Raw genomic sequence first — 24,789 nt, forward strand, 5'->3', positions numbered from 1 at the left:
CTATAAGCATGCACCTACATCCTGCATTAAAAATAGTGTGACTAATTAAGTACTACTTAGTTTAATTGCTAACATCAGTCTCTATTCTCTAGACAGTTATTTTTAGATAAGCATACACATGTATATATCTATGAGTACATTTTAAAGGTTTCTTTTAATTTTAAACATTTTACCTCCTCAAACATTTCGAGAACTTTTGACAGTTCCAGGGTCCTGGCTACAGGATCTAAAGGAGATGGATTGATAAATGAATTAAGATCTGATGTATACTTCTATGTATATATTTTAACCATTTGTTGGTTTAACATTAAGGTTTTCACCTTCATTATTGCCATTTGTGCCAGTGGGTAAATGACAATATATTTTTTAAATGTTCCTCTCGTGAAATAATTTTATGTCATGCCTGCCCCAGCTGAACAATGACCCATTTGTGCTTCCCAGTTAATAATCCATAAAAGAACCAACAAACTACATGACTCTACCTCAGAATTGGATAGAAATAGCAAATTAAAGTTATAACTTTGCCAGAGGCACTTTTTTACATTTTCAAGTTTGTTCTGTATACATTTAAAAAATTTTAGACAACAATCATGTACTTAGACATAGAATAACTATTAAAGACTAAGGGAGACGCATTACTTACATTAGATATTGACTCTATTGAAAAATTTGTTAGATTTATTTGAAAATGAGGTCCTTTTTTATATCCAAGTTATTCCAGCCAGATCAGGAACAGACAATGTAAGAAATTCACCAGAGAAAAAATGAGCCTTATATAAGTTCTTGGCCTGGAACTTGAGACTCATAACTCTTAATGAATTTCAAGTTCTTATTGGAAAGCAATAAATACCTTGTCCATAGAACAAATAAACCTCTATTAATCGGCTAGCAGCCATTTCCCATAAATGAAACTGAACTCTGGGTACCATCACCAGGGAGTGTATGTCTCCCTGGCCTGTACTCAACACTCGCGGACATCTGAAGCTGATGACTTTCTCAGGACACTTGCGTTCTCAGGCTTATAGGCCAGAGACAGTGGTGCTGCCAAAAGTCCTTCAGTGGGCTCTTGGGAAAGCTTCTTAAAGGGTCCTGGACCCACTCTCGCCGGTTGGATTGAGCCGACTTTCATGCCCCACCACCAGGAGAGGTGACCACTCTCTAGGCCCAAGGTGATCTTGAGAGTGTCTGTGGAAGTTTGTTAGAAACAGTGATCCTGTACAAAGAATCAGATGGTGACCCAGGCAGGGCCACACCCTTCGTTCACCTCGGGTGACAATAGCAGTGACCGCCCCCCCACCCTTCCAGTCCAACCTCAACAGTCTTGGTCCAGTTGGGAAGTCTCATGATGGCACAAGCCTGATTCTGTTTTATAAAAGAAAGAGCCTCAATTCATTAGCAAATGGGGTAAATATTGCTTTATTTCTAAAAATGGGGCCAGAGCATTGGAAATGCATTGCGTTTCTATTGGAGTTAATGTATGACGCATTCACCTACACTTAAAAAAAGAGCAGTGAAAATAAGGCTCATTGTTCTGCTCAGTTATTTTGATCTCAGTCCTTCGCAGAGGGAATGAGGAGGCTGAGGGAGCTTCTGTGGCCCTGTGGTTCCCCTGCTCCTCCCGCGCCCCACCCCGGCCTGAGTCAGATGGGCCTAGGGTCTTGACAAGGCTCCTAACCTTCATGTTGTCCACCATCCTGGGCTGGCAGGGCCCGTTTTGACAGGAAGGAGTGGAGGATATCCTAGCCGAAGCACAGCAGAGTAAGAGGGTCAGAGAAGAGATTTAATAGATGGGCATCTGAAAGAAGGATTTTCTCATGAATGGACTAAAGGAACTTCTCTGTGAAACATTGGGTGGCTTAACATAAATAGCATTACGATCAGAAGAGAAAAGAGGTCTATTTTTTTGTTGCAGGATCCTTGGACATCTACAGCATGCCTGAAGGGAAATCACATGTGGCTCCTACGGGAGAAGCCCCCACCTATGTCAATACCCAGCGTATCCCCCAGCAGACGGGGCCGGCCACGGGCAGCAGTGCAGAGAGCAGCCCGCGGAAAGACCTCTTTGACATGAGTGCGTTTCCATTTGCTATTGTTTTTTTCTCTTTTAAGGCTGTTTTTTTTTTTTTTTTTTTTAACTTTGTATTTTGTTTGAAATCTGTGCAATTACTGTTTTTTCTTCCAGTGTGGTTTTGATTAAGAATGCTGATTAGCTGGGTTTTTTTTTTTTTTTTCTGGGTTATGATTGAGTTTTCCAAGGCTTTGAACGTTTTTGCTTTCTTGTTACAACCTTCTCTGCAGTTCTCTGCAGGAGACAAAGCAACTTCCCCCTCTTTTTATAATTAACTTTGTCCTTGACAATCATATTGAGACAAATGATATACATAAATGAATGCATTCATTTATTTCTTCACTTAGGTATTAATTGGATATTGTGTGCCTAAAATACTGTATCAGTTTTAAGGATGCCAAGCTGAAATGGCTTGGCCCCTCTTAATCTGCTGAATAAAACTAACATGTAAGCAAGAAATTGTAATACACCCACGTGTTTGCCTACACACACCCACTTTCCCTCTCCCCTTCTTCCTCTCCACTGAACACCTACCAGGTGTCAAATACTATTCTATTTACTGGGGATATACAGGAAAACAAAATAGACAAAGTCCCTACTCTCATGGAGTTTAAATAACCACCATGTGTTACAGGTAGTGACAAATGCTCTGATGAAAATCAAATGGGATGAGAAGAGGGACCCCAAATTACTGTTGTTTGCACTCTAGTGTGACAGGTGTCAGGGACCTCTGTTTGTCATATAGATTGCGAAAAATAAGTCATCTGTGAACTGGTTAATGAAAGTGTAAATTGTTGTTAAAGAATTTTGAAAGAGCTTTCTAAGCTCACAGATAGCTTTACATTCCCAGATTTCTTTTTCAACTTCATTGAGAACTTCACAGGCTGAAAAGGGAGGGAGAGGAGACTAGTATTTAGTCAGTTTCTACCGCGTGGCAAGGTGCATATTATTTAATTTTTCCAGTAGTCTTATGGGTAGATATTATTATTATCATTATTATTACTCGTTTGCAGAGGAGGAAATAGAGACGCCCAGAAGTTTGGTAAATTCACTGCTGGTTCAATACTTGGTATTGTATGTGGGTGAGGATAGGATTGAGTGCTTTTATGAATAGGCTTCACCATGACAACAATAGTCTATTTCTCCCAGGATGACAGACAAAAATTCACCAGAGCCAGAAGAACTGCAGAATCATCTAATCCAATCTAATCCAATCTCTTCATTAAAAAAAAAAAAAAATGTGGAAATAGCCTAGGAGGTATGAAGCGACTTTGCAAAATTTAGCACCAGCTCTTAGCTCCTTGACCCTCTGCTCCAGTTTAACAATGTCTCCCAACTTCATTTTAGTAGTTGAATTTATGGCAGACCATTTTCACTGCCTAATTTAGTCAAGTTGCCGGTGAATTCTGGCCCCAGAGCCTGAGGAGAGTTAGATTCGGCTGGGGTTTGAGATGGGAAAAATGAAAGCCCAAGCCACCCTTTTCTCATCCCTCAATTTCCACTCCTACTCCCAAAACTAGAGAAGGGGAGAGAGAAAGCAGACAGAGCCCTGGAAAAGCTAGTATCTGCTGAATAGTGTTGGAGAAGTAGACCTAGTGCCCTGTTTATCTTGAACACCAAGGCCAAGTGTTCGTCACTCAGTTGTGTCCAACTCTTTGTGACCCCATGGACTGTATAGCCCTCCAGGCTCCTCTGTCCATGGGATTTCCCAGGCAAGAATACTGGAGAGGGTTGCCATTCCCTTCTCCAGGGGATCTTCCTGACCCAGGGATCGAACCCAGGTCTCCCGCATTGCAGGCAGATTCTTTACCGTCTGAGGCACCAGGGAAACAGTATCTTGAACCACTATAGCTAAATAACAATGGTGATGGTGGTGCTGATTGTTCTGGTAATGGTACCGACGGTGGTGGTGATGATAATGATGGTAACGAAGGTGACGACGATGATGAGATGGTGATTGTGGTGTAGGTGATGGTGATGTTGACGGTGATGCTGGTGCTAGTGGGTCTGAGATGATGGTGATGATGATGGTGATGGTGTAGAAACAGAATACAGATTTTCAACTACTCCGGGTAATCAGGGAAAAAAGTAGAATGAAGAAAGAAAATACACAAACAATTTTAGCCCATAGTTTTAACCTATTCTTTTTTGGGGGGAGTGGGGTGCAAATCTGTAAATAATTTAACAAGTTGTCAAAACGTCTTAGTTTTGGTTTCATTTATTCACTTCACTTCTGCCCATTCTCTGCTAACATTTAACAAACTGGTCTGATTTTACAGCACTCCCTGAGTGTTTATAGGGTACAAAGTATGACCCATGAGCAGTGTTGGCTTCTGGGGATATAGCTATGCCCAGGAGAGAAACTTTCCTGGTCTCGTGGTGTACCATGCCAGCATTGTACCATGTCGGCAGCGTGGTCCTCAATGAACATCACAACACCTTACTCCTGTGTAGCACTGTGTGCATTTTTCAGAGTGCTGTTATACATATTGCTTTGTTTGAAAATCGAACATTGAGATTTAATTAGATGTGCCTGTCGACTTCTCTCACTGCTGATATCTGTTGCTGTTTAAGAGCAATGCCCCGCAGTGAGAAGTGTGTTCTGAAGGGCATAGAGTCAAGCTCAATCTCAAACATTCATACAAGAGCCTTTTTCTGCAGGGAAACAAGTGAATGTCCAAGGGAGGTAGAGCTCCTAGCCTGGGGCAAGTCACACAAAGGGCCGCTAATAAATGTTGGTTTTCTTCTCTTTTAAAAATGCACCTAACACAAAGATTTTGAAAGAAACATTTGTTGGGCTGGGTTTCGGTTTTGCACGAAACCTTGCAATTTGTCTTTTCCTCTGTGTATTTTCTTTGGTATTGACAGATTTTTATTCAGAAGAGAGCACATTTGTTGAAGAGGCTAGCCAATGTTCCAGAGAAAGTAGATGGCATGTAGTATGCCTGGCCTCTTGGAGCATGCAAAAATGAAGTCATTCTAACTAGTGAGACAAAGGGTGTGCTTGAATCTTTGTCTTGGGAAAGCAGACTCATCAGAAAGAGTCATGCCAAGTTTTGGGCTGTGTTTTCAAATGCCATGATGATGAATCTTGTTATCTTACCAGCCAGTCAGTTTTCTCTACTTTTTTTTTCTGGTCGAAGTTGCCTTTGCATTGCCAGCCCTCACATTGTGTTGTTTATTTCTGCTCTCCTTGGAATTGACGTGTTGCTGGCACATGTTGTTGGCAGAGCCTTTTGAAGATGCCCTCAAGATTCAGTCCTTGGGGCCTGTGTTGAGCAAGGCAGCCTCCATGGAGTGCATCAGCCCCGTCTCACCCAGAGCGCCAGATGCCAAGATGCTGGAAGAACTGAAAGCAGAGCCTTGGTACCAAGGGGAGATGAGCAGGAAGGAGGCAGAAGGGCTGCTAAAGAGAGATGGAGACTTCTTGGTCAGGAAGAGTACCACCAACCCGGGCTCCTTCGTCCTCACTGGCATGCACAACGGCCAGGCCAAACACTTGCTGCTCGTGGACCCAGAAGGCACGGTGAGGCCACCCTCCCTCCAACAGTCTCCCCTCGGTCACTGCACTGGGGACCACTTCCCTTCTCTACCCACATATGCCTGCCGAGTCCTGACAGTCACTCCTCTGGGACCCTGGAGACCAGGCCCAGAGGACTTACTTTCAGGCCAGAGTCAGATTACTGGAGCCCATGGTTAGAGCCCCATGCAACTGATAAGACTTGAAAACGCACCAGAGCCCAGGTGGAAAGCCTTAATTCTCATATTCTTTAAAGTGAATATAAAAACTGCGGGAGTTTCCCTTTCAAACACATTCATAGTGAATCTTTGATCACAAGTGCAGGGTTCCTGGGCTTTTGATACTCACCTCAAATTTCTCTACAAGTTGAACCACAAGATTTTATTTGCAGGTTGTAAAATGTGACGGAGCAGTAGGTAAGCCTCCTATGAATTGTCTCTTGCTTTCCCACCCAGAGAAGTAATGGCTCATGACAGTGAGTTTGGCTTTTTGGCTCTTCCTAGCAGAACAATTGTGTCTGAATAATTCTGTAGGGTTGACTGAATACCCCATCTTCCAGTAAGTAAACAAGTTTGACTTCACCCTGGCATAGTCTGAGAATTACTAAGTTTAATAAATGTAGTTACACTAACCTAACTATTGAGTAAATTCCAGGATTGTTGTTTAAAATCTTTTATCCAGTGAGAACAATGCAGCAGGTAGAGTTATCTCTATAGTAAAGGATGTTGTTTTAAAAATTTTATTGAAGTATAGTTGATTTATAAGGTGTTAATTTTTGCTGTACAGAAAAGTGGCTCAGTTATACTTACAGACATATATATATGTGTGTGTGTACATATATATATTCTTTTCCATTGTGGTTAATCACAGGACATTGAATATAGTTCCCTGTGCTATATAGTAGAACCTTGTTGTTTATCCTACCTCTGTATAATAGTTTGCATCTGCTAATCCCAAACTCCCAGTCCTTCCCTCCCCCATCCCCTCCCTCCCCTGGCAACCACAAGTCTGTTCTGTATGACAGATATTGCATTTTTTGATTGACAGGTAGGGATGAAGACAGTCCTCAGTTGAATTTGGACATAACTGAACTGTGTGTGTTAGAGGTGATGTTTTGCCTCAGGTGTCTGGACTTAGCTGCTTGCCTACCTTGGCTCCCTAGACCTCTGCATCTCCTCTTTCCCTTCCACCTGGTCAACCACACTCCATAAATATAATTTATAGTCTTCCAATCCACTTTCTTTAGTTGTGTGGATTTTTTCTCACATATATATACATACCAGGGAAAATACATATTTTGTGCTTCTGTGTTTTAGAAATTCACAAACATGATATTGTTCCACAAATCATTTCTTTCTTTTCCCCTTCGGTACATGTTTTTGAGATCTGCCAGTGGTGCCTCTGCATGATGAAGTGTTACTTGGGTGAGCCATCTGGGGCTACTGGATACACAGTCTACACATCACTTCCTGAGCTCTTTTGGGAAGGATTAAAAACCTGAAGTCGCTGCAAACCTTATTCTTGCTCCCCCCTGTACCTGGTACAGTCTTTCTTGGGCGTATCCCAAGAGTGGACTTTTTGATCACAGAATGTATATACATTTAATGTCACTGTGGGGTTGCATTTACTTCCAGAATGGCTAGGGTTATCGACATGCACAATGGCAGAGGATGAAGGGCCCTCATTGGCCTCTTCTCTCTCCAATTATGCTAATATGATGGGGGTGGGGAGTGAAGAGATGTCTTATAGTTTGCCATGCAATTCTTTGATTGCACTTTAACAGATTTCTTCGTAAATTTTATATTCCTATCTTTCCCCCATATTTCCCCTTTAATTTTCTTAATGGGCTTTCTTGAGTTTTCTCCAGTCATAGAATGTCCATATGTACTCTCCCACGTCTTCACCTGTCAGATAATTTTGCCTGTGACCTTCTTCATCAAATAAAAGTCTTTTATTTCTGGGAATATAGCTAAATCCATCAATTTTCCCCTTTATGGTTTATAGTTTTAAAAGATTTCTCACCTACCAATCACAGGTATACTGCATCTTCCTTTGGTATTTTCTCCCTATTAGCTTCATGGTTTTATCTTTCACCTTTACTTTTCAAGCCCAACTGAAGTTACTTTAGAAGATGATGTGAGAGAAGGGCCCGACGTTTAAAAAATCGCCATGAAGTGAGTCCGTTTTCTCATCACTATTTAGCGAAGAATTCATCTTTTCTCCGTGGTGGTGATGCTCCTTCTAACACACACTAAGTTCTCTGTGTCATGGGTCTATTTCTGGACTCTCAGTTCTGTTCTTTGGTTTGACGCTCTCTTCCTTCTGCATGTTCCATAACTGCTTTAGTCATCACGCTTTAAACTATCCTAATATCTGGTGGCGTGAGTCCTTCCTCTTGAGTCTCCTTTTCATAAGTTGTCTTAGCTATTTTCAGACCTTTGTTCTTTGTTCTGAGTTTAGATTCAGTTTACCAAGTCACCAAAAATACATGCTGTGGTTTTGAGAGGACTTGCGCTGAATTTGCGGATTAATTTGAGGAGAGCTGACATTTTTTTAGCAGTAAATCATCACCTCCATGAACGTGGCATGTCTCCACTTATTTAGTTTTAAGATACCTTTTGTTAGAATTTTAAAATTCTCTCCAGAAAGTTCTTCTGTTTCCTTTATTAGGTTACTTCCTTGAGTGCTTACTTTTAGCGCCTGTTTTAAGTGATATGTTATTTTTTATTACTTTTTCTCAATAGCTATTGCTGCAGGGAGAGGAAAGTAGTGTGATCTTGATTCTGGAAATTTTTCTGACTGTCGTAGTTTTACTGGACCAGCGGTAATGCCATTGCAAACACGGACTGTTTCTCTTGTCTTCCAAATCCCAGACCTCACAGGGTACTGCTGAGCTGACCAGGGCATCTTTGAGCATTGGCCAGGAGAGGGCGCCCTTCTGCAGTTTCCAACCTGAAAAGGAATGGCCTCTAAATTTTCATGCGGGCTTTTGTGGTGGCTCAGACAGTAAAGAATCTGCCTGCAATGCAGAAGACCCAGGTTTAATCCCTGGGTTGGGAATACCCCCTGGAGAAGGGAACAGCTTCCCACTCCAGTGTTCTTGCCTGGAGAATTTCATGGACAGAGGAGCCTGGTGTACTACAGTCCAAGGGGTCGCAAAGAATCAGACAAGACTGAGTGACTTTCACTTTCTCCCTTAAGGATGATGAAAGCTTTTGTAGATGTTCTAATCAGCCTAAATAAAGGACTTCATTCATTCATCCTTCACTCAACAAATGTGTACTGAAGGACTACTAATCCAGACACTGATTTTGGCACCTGGTATATATCCATGACCAGTGGGAAGGATAATCTCTGCTCTCATTAACATATATATTAATTACCCAATTACTTTTATCATGTATAGGTATTGAACTTTATCAAATGTTTCTTCAACAGGTTTTGCGATAATACCATGATTTGTTTCCCCTAAAGTCCATTTGTCTGGGGAATTAGGTAGATTTTTCTGATGTTTCATCCTGGCATAAACTCTGCTCGGTCTATGACATAGTAAATCATGGATTTGGATTTGGAGTGTGAATATTTCCTTTAGAATTTTTTCAGGTGCTGTTCATAAGAGAAATCTGTCTTCATCGTCTTTGCTTCCTTTGGTTGTGTGTTCATCAAGGGAATGTCAAGATTATGGCATTATACTCACCTCTTACAATGATCTAGGTTTACTCCAAATCAGAGAAGCCTCCTCCCCCCACCATTTTATCTCATAGAGAATACTTTGTATAACTGCTACTTCTTTACCCTGATTTATTCTTACCCTTAAGTACTTATCACAAACAAGCACTCTTTTATTTGCTAATTTATTATTTAGCTCCCCCAACCAAACAATAGGGCTTCCCTAATGGCTCAGTAGTAAAGAATCTGCCTGCCAATGCAGCAGACGTGGGTTCATTCCCTGGGTTGGGAAGAGCCCCTGGAGAAGGAAATGGCAACCCACTCCAGTATTCTTGCCTTGGAAATCCCATGAGCAGAGGAGCCTGGCTGGCTACAGTTCCCAGGGTCACAAAATAGTTGGACACGACTTAGAGACTAAACAACAACAACTAGACTATAATCCCCATGAGGGTAGCAATCTTGTTCAGTGTAGTTATTTCCCACCATCTAGAATAGGGCCTGGCACATAAATGGTGTTCAGTAATCATTGGATAACTGAATACATAAATCAACCTCAGACTTTTGCAGGTTAGGAACTAACTGAGGACCCAAGAAGGCAACTGGGTTCACAAATAAGTTTTCTACACAGACTCAGTCCAGAGTTCTTTCCGTCTGCATTGACTGCCTATGAAATTTGTTGTAGTTATCTCTAAGTAAATAGGAGAGAAAATATCTAAGCAATTCTATGAGAATATACATATTTTGGTTGAAAATTTTAGGTATTTTTTTAAATTAAAATTAGGTAAATTATACCCTCTTGTAGATCAAAAATGATTAGTATTTTTTTTGGTCACTCAGTCCTTATAGACAAAAGGATGATTTATGAAAAGGTATGTACTACTAATATATTATACATTCACAAGACAGTATAGAGATAATGTAGAAGGTAAGAAGGAGATGAAGTTAGAGCAGATGTCTGAGCGAGCCCCGAACACCCCGCACTGTGTTGTCTCTACAACTTTAATTTTGGAGCAGAAATTTGCAGTATGGTTGGGAAAATGTGTGAATCACACCTACTAATAACTGTTCTTTTGGGGGGCTTTTCATTGGATCTGATTATCTAGCTTAATTGATCCTATGGAGGACAGCTTTAGCTGAAAGGGAAAATGGAAATGAAAGACTTAATTAAAAATATAATGTTGCTTGCTTGCTGTGAGGACACGAAAATAGACGATGAACACATTCTCTTCAATATTTATTCATCTGATTTTCATGGTAATTGGTTGGTCCCAGACTATAAAGGGGGAAGCTTGGCAGAACAGATTACTCAGAAAAATAAGGATGCAAAACAGTTCTGCATCTAAATTTACCCCCGAGTATATCAACCTATGTGCCTTCCCACTGTGCACTGATTGTTCAAGACTCCTGGGGGCGCTGATAACTGGGGTGACCGGGATGGTTGTGGCTGGGCTTCTGAGCTCCTGGGGAGTTGCTGAAGCTACCGACCCTTGAAAATACCAGCTGGAAATAGGCCCGTGAGTTGGTCTGTAGGAACAGCCTCAGAGATGGCATCTGGTGCACTTTTTTTTTTTATCTTTTCAACATCTTTCAGAAACATTTAGTCAGCCCTCTGTGTCTAAAATTATTCCCTGAGTCATTTATCACTGATTCATCTCTTTGGCCTTGAAGGGCCAGCAAAGTGTGGTGGGCAGCATGCTTGCATTTGAACAAGCTGCTGTCACACATGGCTGGGTGTTCCGTGGGCTTCATTAATGTGGTCTCAGGTTGTTTATTAACGTGGTCTCAGGTTGTGGCAGGTATGAGAGTACCTCCAGGGGCTTTTGCTTTCGTAAAATCACCAAACCACAACAGCCATCCAACATTCACATTTATTAGGTTGTTACTTTCTTCTTAGTGTAATTAAGAAAACCTTCCCCCAATCCCTCCACTTAATAGAGCCATGTTATTATCTTTAAATTCCTTTTTTACCGGTCAGTCTAGACTGTGCTGCCTCAACAAATAAAAGGTGAATTCTGCTTAAAAGTGATTTAATCTAGCAGAGCTTCTGTTCCCACTCATGCCAAGCTGGTGTTTGTGGCTCCCTAGTCTCTCCGGTCCTTGCTTGGGTGGCTTAGGGATGCAGGCTTGTTCATCTCCTGGGCCTGCCTTGTCACCATGGAGAAGAGAGGAATGGAGGAAGATCAGTGGCCTCACTGGGGAAGCGACACATGTCACTCACTTCATGGTCCATTAGTCCCCACCTGACCCCAAGAGAGGCGGAGAAATGTAAGGAAGCATGAAAAGTGCTTGACTGACAAGGTCATCTCAGCAATTTGTCTTTTAACTTTCTGTCGATGTTGTGTCCCCAGATATAAACAAAAAAGACAGAAAGGATTTAATGAAGACTAATAGGCCCCCTCCCTCCTCCTTACCCTATTTCCGATTCTGAGAGAGACAGGCTTTGCCAATGTATTCTCTTTAAAGTTCTCTGAAAAGTGCTTGATTCATTAATTTAAAATTTCAAGACATTGTTTCTTGATGTTCCCTGTGAACACTCTTTAGTTTACCTCATTTTTGCTACCTCTTTAATTTCTTGACAAGTATTTTAGTTTTTCTAGTGCTTAATTTTGTGCCTTCACCGAGGCTGTCTCTGATTCCATCAGTGTGAGGACCAGTGTTTCACAATTTCGTCCCCTGCCCCAGGCAGAGTGGGTACCCTGCGGGTCCTTTCTTTCCTCCCTCTTCTTCCTCCATCTGTCTTCTGTCAACACTGGCTTTATATGTTTCTTTAATGCACCAGAGCAAAGAAAGTGGTCTAATGAATTCCCAAGTACTGATCATTGGCTGCAACAATGACCAATATTGTTCTAATCTCATTTCACCTGTATCTCACCCCATTAATTTTTTTTAGAGTATTGTTTGGAGGCACAGTATACAAAAACTTTCTTCTCTGGAATCATGTGAGAGTCAATTGCTCAGATATTCCATCACCCCCGAGAGTACTCGTGTGTGAATTCCTGCTAACAATTCTCCTGCCTAATCATGGTACAGACACCCGCGTGAATCAGACCTTTATCCTGCTGCATCACCACCACCTCATCCTCCAGAGCCTTTTGTTGTCCCAAGAGTGTCCTTTGTCCTGAAAGGATCCAGTTCAGAATCATGTGCTGCATTCAGTGGTGATGTCTATTCAGTCTTCTTCAAATTAGTCCCCACCTGAGAACCGAACAGTTCTCAGTTCAGGTTCCTCTGATGTTTCCTCATTATTGGAGTCAGCTTATGCATCTTGGCTGAACCATCATAGGAACCCTACTCACTGTATCACTGCATCCTTCTGGGGAGATGCTGACTGCCGGTGAGTGTTCACCTGGACGGCTTCACCGAGGAGGGGTTGGCATGCCTCCCCATAGCAGGACCCCCTCCTTTCCCTTGAGTTAACATTTGGGGGAGGTACTTTTAAAACTACATAACTATCCTCTTCACGATCAAACTTTCAATATAATCACTTATTTATTTTTGCTGTTGTGGATTTCTAGTTTCCTGTTTTATTCAGTGGGCTGTTTCTTGTTGCTCAGTCACTCAGTCGTGTGGGACTCTTTGCAACCCCAGGGACAGCAGCATGCCAGTCTTCCCTGTCCTTACCATCTCCCGGAGCTTGCTCAGACTCACGTCCATTGACTTGGTGATGCCATCCAATGGGCTATACTTAGTTATTGTATTCATTTTGATGCTCCTTCAAACTGGCTTCCATGTCCTTCTGACATGTCTTTATCTTTCAGCATCTCCTTTCTTCTGATACAAAATGATAAAACAGCAAAATGATAAAACTCGGCCACCTGGCCGAGTCCTGCAGTTACCCATTTCTCCAAATGAACTCTGGTCTGGTTCCTTCAGAGACCAAGATCTGGGCACTGCTCATTGCTGGTGGGGTGTTGCTGCTACCAGACCCTCTAAATGGACAGACACTGTACACACACACACACTTTTTCCATATCTATTTCTATATCTATCTGTGAAAGTGAAGCGTTAGTCAGTCAATTGTGTCTGACTCTTTGCGACCATGTGGACTTTAGCCACGTGGCTCCTCTGTCCACGGGATTCTCCAGGAGAGAACACTTGAGTGGGTAGCCGTTCCCTTCTCCAGGGGATCTTCTCCACCCCGGGGCTGAACCCAGGTCTCCTGCATTGCAGGCAGATTCTTTACCATCTGAGCCACCAGACAATTGGAAACCAGGCGTTCACAAAAATTCTTCTAATTTCAAGCTACAGTCACAGGGTTCATTTTCACTTTTTTCCTTTTCTCTGTCTACAACTCCCTTCTCCAACAATAAGAAACCTGACTCCCATTACTCTTAACAATCTAACCGATTTGATGAACTCCTTTGTATGTGACACATCACCCATCACGGCTGCTGCCCCTACTGTGTGCGGAAACCTTCCTCCCCCAGCCCTGACTTGGACTTCCTGGCCCAACCGCTCTGCACGTGAGTCCCTCCTCACCTTGTTCACGCTCCGATGCCTGTGCCGCTCTAGCCTCCTACACACACACACCCTCCCCCTCCAGGGCTCTGACCACCAGACTGCACTGCCCAACCTTCTCCCTGGCAGGGATGTCTCTGACACCCTGCGCCAGTCCATCCATCCATCCCATGGGCATTTCCACTCTGCTCGCACACCAGGATGCCCTGTGGGGCCATTGTGGATATATGACCCTCGTGGCACCGAGACCTATCTTCTTGGCTTTTGGACTGATTGTTCCTTTAGGAAGGAAAAGGAGAAGAAAGGAAGGGGAAGGAGAAATTTTCAAAGTCTTTCCTAGCAGATTCTGGGCCTCCTATCATCTCTCCTGTAACTTCTGCAGGAATCTCTACCAATAAGGACATTGCAACAATAACATATCATTGTTATACCAACAAAACCAAAAATAATTATGGAACATATTGAAATTTTCGTGATTATCTTAAAGATATTCTTTTTATAGTGAGTTTGTTGGAATCAGAATTGATAGATGATCCGCATCATGCATTTCGTTATGTTTCTTCTGGCTCTCACTCTGTTGCAACTTTCTTTCTGCCTCCTTCTACACCTTGATTTATTTGAGGAATTAGACATTTGTCTGTAAAATATCCTGCATTATGATTTGGGTCCGTGTCCTTGTGGCATTACTTAACTTGTTTCTTGCCTCCTGTGTTTTCTGTGAACTGGTAGACATAGAGATCTTTAAAAACAGCTTTATTGGCATATAATTTACATAATACCCATGTAAAGTGTATGATTCAGCAGTTTTTAGTATATTCACAGATATGCGCATCCATCATCACACTCCATTTTGTAATTTCATGCTGTACCATTTAGCTATCACCCTTCTCGTCTCCCATTCTCCAGCATTAGGTACCACTCAGCAGTTTTCTGTCTCTGTAGATTATCCCATTCTGGACTTTCATATGAACAGAATCATATAACATGTGCACTTTCCTGACTAATTTTTTTCACTTAGCATAGTGTTTTAAAGGCTTATCTATGCTATAACATATGTTAGCACTTCCTTTTTATGGATGAATAATACTCCATTTATGGACAAACCACATTTTATTTATGATTAATCTGTTGATGCTGCTAAGTCGCTTCAGTCATGTCTGACTCTGTGAGACCCCATAGACGGCAGCCCACCAGGCTCCCCTGTCCCTGGGATTCTCCAGGCAAGAACACTGGAGTGGGTTGCCATTTCCTTCTCCAATGCATGAAAGTGAGAAGTGAAAGTGAAGTCGCTCAGTCGTGCCTGACTCTTAGCAACCCCATGGACTGCAGCCTACCAGGCGTCTCCATCCATGGGATTTTCCAGTCAAGAGTACTGGAGTGGGGTGCCATTGCCTTCTCTGAATCTTTTGATGGGCAGTTGGCAATTGTGAATAATGCCACTGTAAACATTATGTAAAAGTTTCTGAATGGACATATATTTCATTTACCTTGGATATATACCTAGGAGTTGAATTAGTATGTCAAATGGTAACTTTATAATTAGTCACTTGAAATGCCAATTTTCCAAAGCAACTGCATCATTAAGCAGTATAAGGGTTCTAATTTCTCTGTGTCATCACCAACACTTGTTATTATCTGGCTTTTAAATTCTAGAATACTAGGGGATGTAAAGTGGTATACCATTGTGGTTTTGATTTGCATTTTCCTTGATGACTCTTGATGTTGAGCACCCTTTCATGTGCTTATTGGTCATTTGGGTATCTTTGGAGAAATGTCTGTTCAGATCTTTTGCTCATTTTTTTCCTTCTTTTTCTTTTTTTCCCTTCTTTTTTTTATTGTGGTTAAATATATATATATAGTATAAAATTTACCATCTTAACCATTTTTGAGTGTACAGAGATATTAAGTATGTTCATATAGATATGCAACAATCACCACCATCTATCTCCAGAACTCTTTTTGTCTTGCAACACTGAAACTTTATACTTGTTAAGCAATAACTCCTGCCTGCAATGCAGGAGACCTGGGTTTGATCCCTGGGTTGGGAAGATCCCCTGGAGAAGGGAAAGGCTACTCACTCCAGTATTCTGGCCTGGAGAATTCCGTGGACTGTATAGTCCATGGGGTTGCAAAGAGTCAGACGCGACTGAGCGACTTTCACTCACTCATTCCCATCTCACAGCCCCTGGCCTTCACCAGTTTACTTTCTCTGTCTATGATTTTGACTACTCCAGGTACCTCATGGGCTTCTCCAGTGACTCAGTGGTAAAGAATTCATCTGCAATGCAGGAGATGTGGCAGGAACTTTGGGTTTAATTTCTGGGTCAGGAAGATCCCCTGGAGAAGGAATGGTAAACCAATCCAGTATTCTTGTCTGGAAAATCCCATGGACAGTCCATGGGGTTTTAAAAGAGTTGGGTATGACTTAGCAACTAAACAACAAGTAGCTCATATACGTGGATTCATACAGTATTTGTCTTTATTTATTTATTTTTTTTAGTATTTGTCTTTAAATATTTGGTTTCTTTCATTTAATATAATGCCCTCAAGTTTTATTCACACTGTAGCATGTGTACTAATTCCCTTCCTTTTTAAAGCTAACTAATATTCCACTGTATGTATGAGTTCCAGTTTCTACACATCTTTGCCAACGTTTCTTATTTTCTGTTTTTTTTTTTAAATAATAGCCATCACAATGGCTATGAGATGTATTTCATTATACTTTGGTCTTAGATCCATTTTCAGTTAGTTTTTGCATGTTGTGTTGTCTAAGGGTACAGCTTTATTTTTTTGCATGTGGATATCCAGTTTTCCCAGAGACATTTGTTGAAAAAACTGTCCTTTCTCTAGTCAAAGTCCTTGGCTTCCCAGTCAAAAAAATTTGCCCACGTATGTGGGGGTTTTGTTTTCTGGGCTCTCTATTCTATTCCCTTGGTCTATATGCTTATCTTTAAACCAATATCTTATTATTTTGATTACTGTAACTTTGTAGTGAGTTTTGAAATCAGGAAGTGTGAGTCTTCTAACTTAGTTCTTTTTTTTTTTTCCAAGATTGCTTTGGTTATTCACATCCCTTGATGTTCTATATGAATTTTAGAATGCCAATGCAGGCAATGTAAGAGATGCAGGTTCGATCCCTAGGTTGGGAAGATCCCGTGGAGGAGGGCATGGCAGCCCACTCCAATATTCTTGCCTGGAGAATCCTATGGACAGAGGAGCCTCGCAGGCTACAGTCCACAGGGTTGCAAAGAGTAGGACATGACCAAAGTGACTTAGTGTGCACGTGTGCACACACACACACATTTAACCTGAAGTTTGCTTTATGTCAGTTCAGATCAGTCGCTCAGTCATGTCTGACTCTTTGTGACCCCATGGACTGCAGCACGCCAGGCCTCCCTGTCCATCACCAACTCCCGGAGTTTACTCAAATTCATCTCCATTGAGTTGGTGATGCCATCCAACCATCTCATCCTCTGTTGTCCTCTTCTCCTCCTGCCCTCAATCTTTCCCAGCATCAGGGTCTTTTCAAATGAGTCAGCTCTTCGCATCAGGTGGCCAAAGGATTGGAGTTTCAGCTTCAACATCAGTCCTTCCAATGAAAACTCAGGACTAATCTCCTTTAGGATGGACTGCTTTATGTAGTATTGACATATTAATAATATTAAATCTTCCAGTTCATGAGCATGAATGTCTTTCCATTTTTTAAAAATATTTTCTTTAATTTCTTTCAAAATGTTTTGTAGACTTCATTGTACAAGGCTTTTTCCTCTTTGGCTAAGTTAATTTCTAAGTATCTCATTCTTTTTTTTTGGTGTAATTATATATGGAATTGCATTCTTATTTTCATTTTCAAATTGTTTATTGTTAGTATATAAATGCTACTGATTTTTGTGTGTTGACTTTATACCTTGTTACTTTGTTGAATTCATTTATTGGCTCTAACACATTTTTTTTCATGTGTGTAGAGTCTTTAGGTTTCTCCATGTAAGATCATATCATTTGCAAACAGAGAATTTTACTTTTTGTTTCAAATTAGTTGGCTTTTATTTTTCTTTTTGACTAATTACCCTGGCTAGAACTCCTATGTTCAACGGAACTGCTGTATTGAAGAAGAGGTAAAAGCAGGCATCCTTGCCTTTTTCCTGATCTTAGAGGCAAAGCTTTCAGTTTTTTACCATTGGATATGATATTGGCTATGGGTTTTTCATATATTATTTGTGTTATTTTGAAGTAGTTTCCTTCTATGGAAGGGTGTTAAATTTTGTCAAAGGTTTTATGTATCAGTTGAGATTATCGTGCTTTTTTATCCCCTTGATTCTGTTAATGTGATGTGTTTTCAAACATTGAGCCATTCTTGCATTTCTGGAATAAGTCTCACTTGGTCATTAGTCATTTTAATATTCTGTTGAATTTGATTTTCTGATATTCTGTTGAGGACTTTTACATTGATGTTCATGAGGGATGTTGTTCTGTAGTTTTTGTTTTTTTCTTGTAGCATCCTTGTCTGGCTTTGGTATCAGGATAATGCTGGTCTCACAGAATGAGTTAAGAAGTTTCCTCTTCTTTCTGGGAGAAATTTGAGGATTGGTATGAACTCTTTTAAATGTTTGGTAAAAGTCACCAGTGAAGTCATCAAGTCAGGCTTTTCTTTGTCAGGAGATTTTTGATTACTGATTCAATCTCCATACTAGTTATCTCTATTCATGTTTTCTATTTCTTTGTGATTTAGCCTAACCGATAAGGCTATTTGTCTGTTTCATCTGGGCTATCCAGTTTGCATACTGTTATTCATAATATGCTTATAATCCTTTTTTTATTTCTGTAGAATCAGTAATACTGTTGCCATTTCATTTCTGATTTTAGTAATTTAGACACTTTTTTCCCCTTAGCTAACTAAATGTTTGTCAATTTTGCTGAACTTTTTTGAAGAAACAACTTTTGGTTTCAGTGATTTTTTTCTGTTGTTTTTCTATTCTCAGCCTCACTTAGATCTGCTCTAATCTTTATTATTTTCTTCCTTCTGCTTGCTTTGAGTGTAGTTTGTTCCTTGTTTCTTAAGTTGTAAATCTAAGTTGTTTGATCTTTCTTGTTTTATAATCTAAATGCGTAAATCTATATGTTGTCTCTTATTGATACCTGCTTCATCCTGTTGTGGTCAGAGAAGATACTTTGTATGACCCAAGCACAGCCATAAATAAATAAAAATTTTTTTTAATTTAAAAAATCTGTTGAAACAATTTGTAGCCTAACATATGGTCTATCTTGGAAAGTACCCTGTGTACATGTGAGAAGAATGTATGTTCTATTGTTAGAGAGTTATGTATAGTGTTGAGTCTTGTGTTGTTCAAGTCCTCTATTTCTTTACTTATCATTATTGAAGGTGGGGTATTGAAGTCTTCAAATACTGTTGGAAAGCTGTCCGTCTCTCACTTCCATTCTGTCAATTTTTGCTTCATATAATTTGATGGTCTGTTATTAGATGTGTAAATATGTATAAGTGTTATATCTTCTTGCTATATTGAAACTTTTATTAGTATGTAGTGTCCTTCTTTGTCTCTTCATTTAAAGTCTATTTTGTCTGATATTGGTATTGCTACTGTCACTAACTTTTGTTTATTATTTGTATAGAACAAATATTTCCATCCTTTGGATCTAAAATGAGTGTCTTGTTTATGGCACTGAGTTGGTTTTTTTTAAATTATCTATTTTTACCATGTCTTTTGACTGTAGAGTTCAGTCCATTTACATTGAATGTAATTACTGAGCAAAGTAATGCTCAAAATTCTCCAAGCCAGGCTTCAACAGTATGTGAACCATGAACTTCCAGTTGTTCAAGCTGGATTTAGAAAAGGCAGAGGAACCAGAGATCAAACTGCTAACATTCACCCATACATCGAAAAAGCAAGAGAGTCCCAGAAAAACATTTACTTTTGCTTTATTGACTACACCAAAGACTTTGATTGTGTGGATCACAACAAACTGGAAAATTCTTAAAGAGATGGGAATACCAGACACCTGACCTGCCTCCTGAGAAATCTGTATGCAGGTCAGGAAACAACAGTTAGAGATTTACATGGAACAAAAGACTGGTTGCAAATTGGGAAAGGAGTAGGTCAAGGCTGTATATTGTTACCCTGCTTATTTAACTTATTTGCAGAGTACATCATGTGAAATGCCAGGCCGGATGAAGCACAAGCTGGAATCAAGATTGCCAGGAGAACTAGCAATAACCTCAGATACGCAGATGACACCACACTTACGGCAGAAAGCGAAGAACTAAAGAGCCTCTTGATGAAAGTTAAAGAGGAGAGTGAAAAAGTTGGCTTAAAACTCAACATTCAGAAAACTAAGATCATGGCATCTGGTCCCATTACTTCATGGCAAATAGATAGAGAAACAATGGAAACAGTGACAGACTTTATTTTGAGGGGCTCCAAAATCACTGCAAATGGTGGCTGCACCCATGAAAATAAAAGATGCTTGCTCCTTGGAACAAAAGCTATGACCAACTTAGACAGCATATTAAAAAGCAGAGACATTACTTTACTAACAAAGGTCCATCTAGTCCAAGCTATGGTGTTTTTAGTAGTCATGTATGGATGTGAGACTTGGACTGTAAAGAAAGCTGAGCACTGAAGAATTGATGCTTTTGAACTGTGGTGTTGGAGAGACTCTTGAGGGTCCCTTGGACTGCAAGGAGATCTAACCAGTCAATCTTAAAGGAAATCAGTTCTGAATATTCATTGGAAGGACTGATGCTGAAGCTGAAAGTCTGGTACGTTGGCCACCTGATGGGAAGAACTGAATCATTGGAAAAGACCCTGATGCTGGAAAGATTGAAGGTGGGAGGAGAAGGGCATGACAGAGGATGAGATGGTTGGATGGCATCACTGACTCGATGGACACGTGTTTGAGTAGGCTCCAGGAGTTGGTGATGGACAGGGAAGCCTGACATGCTGCAGTCCATAGGGTCGTAAAGAGTCAGACACAACTGAGTGACTGAACCAAACTGATAAGAAAGGACTCATTTCCATAATTTTGCTATTTCTGTTCTAATACCCTATAACTTTTTTTTCTGTCATTTCTTACATTACTGTCTTTGTGTTTAGTTGATTTTTTATCCATGTGTAAAATGACTTAATTCCCTTCTTATTTCCTTTAGTATTTATTCTATCTCTACTTTCTTAGTAGTTATCGTGAGGCTTATATTTAACATCTTAAAGTTATAACTTTCTAATTTGAATTTGTAGCATCTTAACTTCACTAGCATACAGCATACAAAATATCTGCTACTTTATAGCTCTGTACCAATTCCATGACTGAGCGACTGAACTGAACTGAACCCACTCCTTTCATTTGTTGATATTCCAAAATTATATGTTTATACATTGTGTGTCCAAAAACATAAACTAACATTTTTAATGCAATAGTCTCAAATTATGTAGAAAACAAAATGTGAAGTTACAAACCAAAGTTACAAAAATGCTACCTTTTATAATTGCCCATGGGCTTTACCTCTACTGCGATCTTTGTTTCTTCATATAGCTTTGAGTTATTATCTAGTATCTTTCATTTCAACCTGCAGGACTCCTTTTAGCATTTCTTCCTGGGCCCGGCCTAGTGGAAATGAACTCTCTCAGCTTTATTTTATCTGTGAATGTCTTAATTTCTCCTTCACTTTTGAAGGACAGTTTTGTTGGAAATAAGATTCTTAACTGACAGTTTTTTTTTTTTTTTCTTTTAGCTCTTAAATATATCTTCTGGTCTTCAACATTTAAGATGAGAAATTTTACTGAAGATCTCTTGTATGTGACAAGGCACTTCTTTCTTGCTGCCTTCAAGACTCTCTCTTTGACTTTGGCTTTGACAGGTTGATGATAATGTGTCTTGGTGTAGGTCTCTGTTTTTGTCCTTCTTAGAGTTTATTGAGCTTCTTGGATGTTTCAGTCAGTTAAGTTCAGTTGCTCTGTTGTGTCCAACTCTTTGCAACCCCATGGACTGCAGCACGCCAGGCTTCCCTGTCCCTCATTAACTCCCAGAGCTTGCTCAAACTCATGTCCCTTGAGTTGGTGATGCCATCCAACCATCTCATCCTCGGTTGTCCTCTTCTCCTCCTGCCTTCAATCTTGCCCAGCATCAGGGTATTTTCAAATGAGTCAGTTCTTCCCATCAGGTGGCCAAAGTACTGAAGCTTCAGCTTTAGCATCAGTCCTTCCAATGAATATTCAGAATTGATTTCCTTTACGATTGACTGGTTGGATCTCCTTGCAGTCCAAGGGACCCTCAAGAGTCTTTCCCAACACCACAGTTCAAAAGCATCAATTCTTCAGTGCTCAGCTTTCTTTATAGTCCAACTCTCACATCCATATATGACTACTAGAAAAACCATTGTTTTGACTAAATGGACCTTTGTTGGCAGAGTAATGTCTCTGCTTTTAAATATGCTGTCTAGGTTTGTCATAGCTTTTCTTCCAAGGAGCAAGTGTCTTTTAATTTCATGGCTGCAGTCACCATCTGCAGTGATTTTGGAGCCCAAGAAAATAAAGTCTGTCACTGATTCCATTGTTTCTCCATCTATTTGCCATGAAGTGATGGGACTGGATGCCATGATCTTAGTTTTTTGAATGTTGAGTTTTAAGCCAACTTTTCACTCTCCTCTTTTACTTTCATCAGAAGGCTCTTTAGTTCCTCTTTCTTTTCTGGTCCACAACATATCTGTGCTTCTCTGGCATAACTCTGAAGAGATCTTGACTGAATTTCCCTTTTGGTCACTGTGGTTAGCCTTCCACCTTTTTTCTTTTCTACTATCAAAAACAGACTTTGCTGACTTTTGGGCAAACTTTGGGGATGATTGAGACTCATCAGTACCTTGGAACTGGAAAAAGAAGGGAAGTTAGACCAGGAACCAGAGGCAGAGAGTCCAAATTGTCCCCCTCACCCTAGATGTGGCTGATCAGGGAAACCACATCCCTGGAGGGGGAGACTGGAAGGTGTCCAGGACTCCACCTGTGCAGGGATTCACAGTCCAGCTTACAATTTGCGTAGAAAATGGGTGTTCATGTGAATCAAGGCATCTATTGGGAAATGGAAGCAATTGGTGTGCAAAATTGCAGGTGTAACCCTTCGAAATACAGTCCCAGGGCCTCACGTGGAGCTGGCACTGTGGCCATTGGATTTAGGAAGGGCCCCGACTGCACTTTCATTTCAAATCTGGAAGAGGCCAGGCAGCATGGCCAGGGTGGATCCACATCCCACCTGGGTTAGGTTGCATTCAGGCATGAACCTTTGGGGGTGGGAGGGTCTCCCAGTGGACCCAACCAAGGCTGAGACAGTAGACAGAGGGCTACAGGTCTGTGTATGCACCTCTTCCTGTGGAACCAGAATTTCCATAGGAGATATCTTCAACTGACACCTTTGCCCGCTCTAGCGCCACCGTATGGACTGAACTGAATGTAATCACTTTGCCATCAATTGAGTGTACTTGTTAAGGCACAATTTTTTTTTAAATGGCTGCTCCCCCACCCGGCTTCACTGCCAGCAGGGGGCTCCACAAATATCATTCCCTGCTCTATTAATACATCTCTTCAGGATGCCTGTTGCCTTCAGGGTAGGTTTAAACTGCTCCGTATGGTATGAAAAATAGGAACAGTGAACATTTACCAAGCACATTCTAGGGGCCCTGTACTGTGTGAAATTCTTCATCCACATGAATCATTTGCTTCTGATGAGAATCCTATGAAGTAGGAGTATTACAATAACCATTTTACATAGAAATGAAGGCTCAGAGATGTCAGTAACTTGCCCTAAATGGCACCATTAGGAGGTGGCAGGCGGGGATTTGAACCCAGGTGCTCAGAACTGTTTTCTTGCTACTACACCTGACGATCCTCACACGGGCCAGGGGCAGGTGCAGTGGTGCTTGGCAAAGCACACAGGATCTGCTTGGCACCCAGCTAGGTGAGGAGGGAAAGGGCCGGGATCTGGCTCGGGAACCCCAAGCCAGTTTTTATGTCAGTGGAGCATATTTAGAAGGCCCCCATAACTTCTGTTTTGATACTGAGGGGTGAATGAACATGGCAGGTACTGTCACCTTCCTGTCAACGATGCAATTAGACCAACAGCTCCCAGCTGTACCTTCTCACTTGGTGATTCTCAGCACGGGGTCCCCTGTCTGGCAGCTGCAGCATTACCTGGAACCTGCTATAAATGCAAATTCTAAGGTTCTACCTGCTGAGTCAGAGCAGGTGAAGGGGAGGGGTCAGACAGTCTGTGCTTCCAGAAGACCCCAAAAGCTTTTGATGCCGCTCAAGTTGACAACCACAGCCTAGTGACAACCACGCATCCTCCCCAGCCTGAACATGTTGAGGCCTCTGCCTGGGGCTTTGCATCATAGGGTTGCTCCATGGCTAAGAAGACAATGTCTGGGGAGGGCAACACCAGGTAATAATGAAGGAACCTTCCAGCTCTCAGTTCAATTTCTTCGCCATTGTGATCTGCCGGCCACTAGAGGGAGCAGAAGGCACATTGCTTCCAGCCTGGGAAAGGGGTGGCTGAGCCTCACCTGGAGAGGATGCAGGTGAGTGTCCATCCTCAGCCCAGCAGCCCAGTCAGCCTTGCAGGAGAGTCTGCTCTGCATGCTAGCCCATGACTTTTCTCTTTCTAGTTCTCTCTGTGTTCAGTCTTTTACAGAGTTATCAGGTTAGCTTTGTGCAATGGCTTTGCCATCCCTGGGTTCTCAACCTGGGACCAGGGTCTTCCCCTGCTGTAAGTGCATTTGGCATGGCTTCTGATGGCAGAATGATTGAAGGCAAAAGGAGAAGAGGGCGGCAGAGGACGAGATGGTTGGATGGCATCACTGATTCAATGGACATGAACTTGGGCAAACTCCAGGAGACAGTGAGGGACAGGAAAGCCTGGCATGAGGTTGCAAAGAGTTGGACACGACTGAGCAACTGAACAGCAACAACAACCGGTGGTGGAGGGTGCTACTGGGTCAGACAGCTTGAGGGGGTGTTGGGGATCCCAGATTTCCTCCTTTAAGCTGGACTTAGGACTTTTTTAGTGCTGTCTTGAA

General features: G+C 41.4%; 1 protein-coding gene across 3 annotated transcripts in view; it reads left to right on the forward strand.

Moving 5' to 3' along the window:
• The window catches only part of SHC3 (SHC adaptor protein 3), a 191,106-nt gene that overhangs the window by 156,405 nt on the left and 9,912 nt on the right, over positions 1-24,789 (forward strand). For all 3 annotated transcript variants that reach the window (XM_043453207.1, XM_043453208.1, XM_043453206.1), the window contains 2 exons: positions 1,913-2,071; positions 5,299-5,594. In XM_043453207.1, the coding sequence (XP_043309142.1) occupies positions 1,913-2,071; positions 5,299-5,594 (455 nt within the window). The remainder of the gene's footprint in view (positions 1-1,912; positions 2,072-5,298; positions 5,595-24,789) is intronic.

The sequence above is a fragment of the Cervus canadensis genome, chromosome 30 (assembly GCF_019320065.1).
Source record: "Cervus canadensis isolate Bull #8, Minnesota chromosome 30, ASM1932006v1, whole genome shotgun sequence".
Classification (NCBI taxonomy): domain Eukaryota; kingdom Metazoa; phylum Chordata; class Mammalia; order Artiodactyla; family Cervidae; genus Cervus; species Cervus canadensis.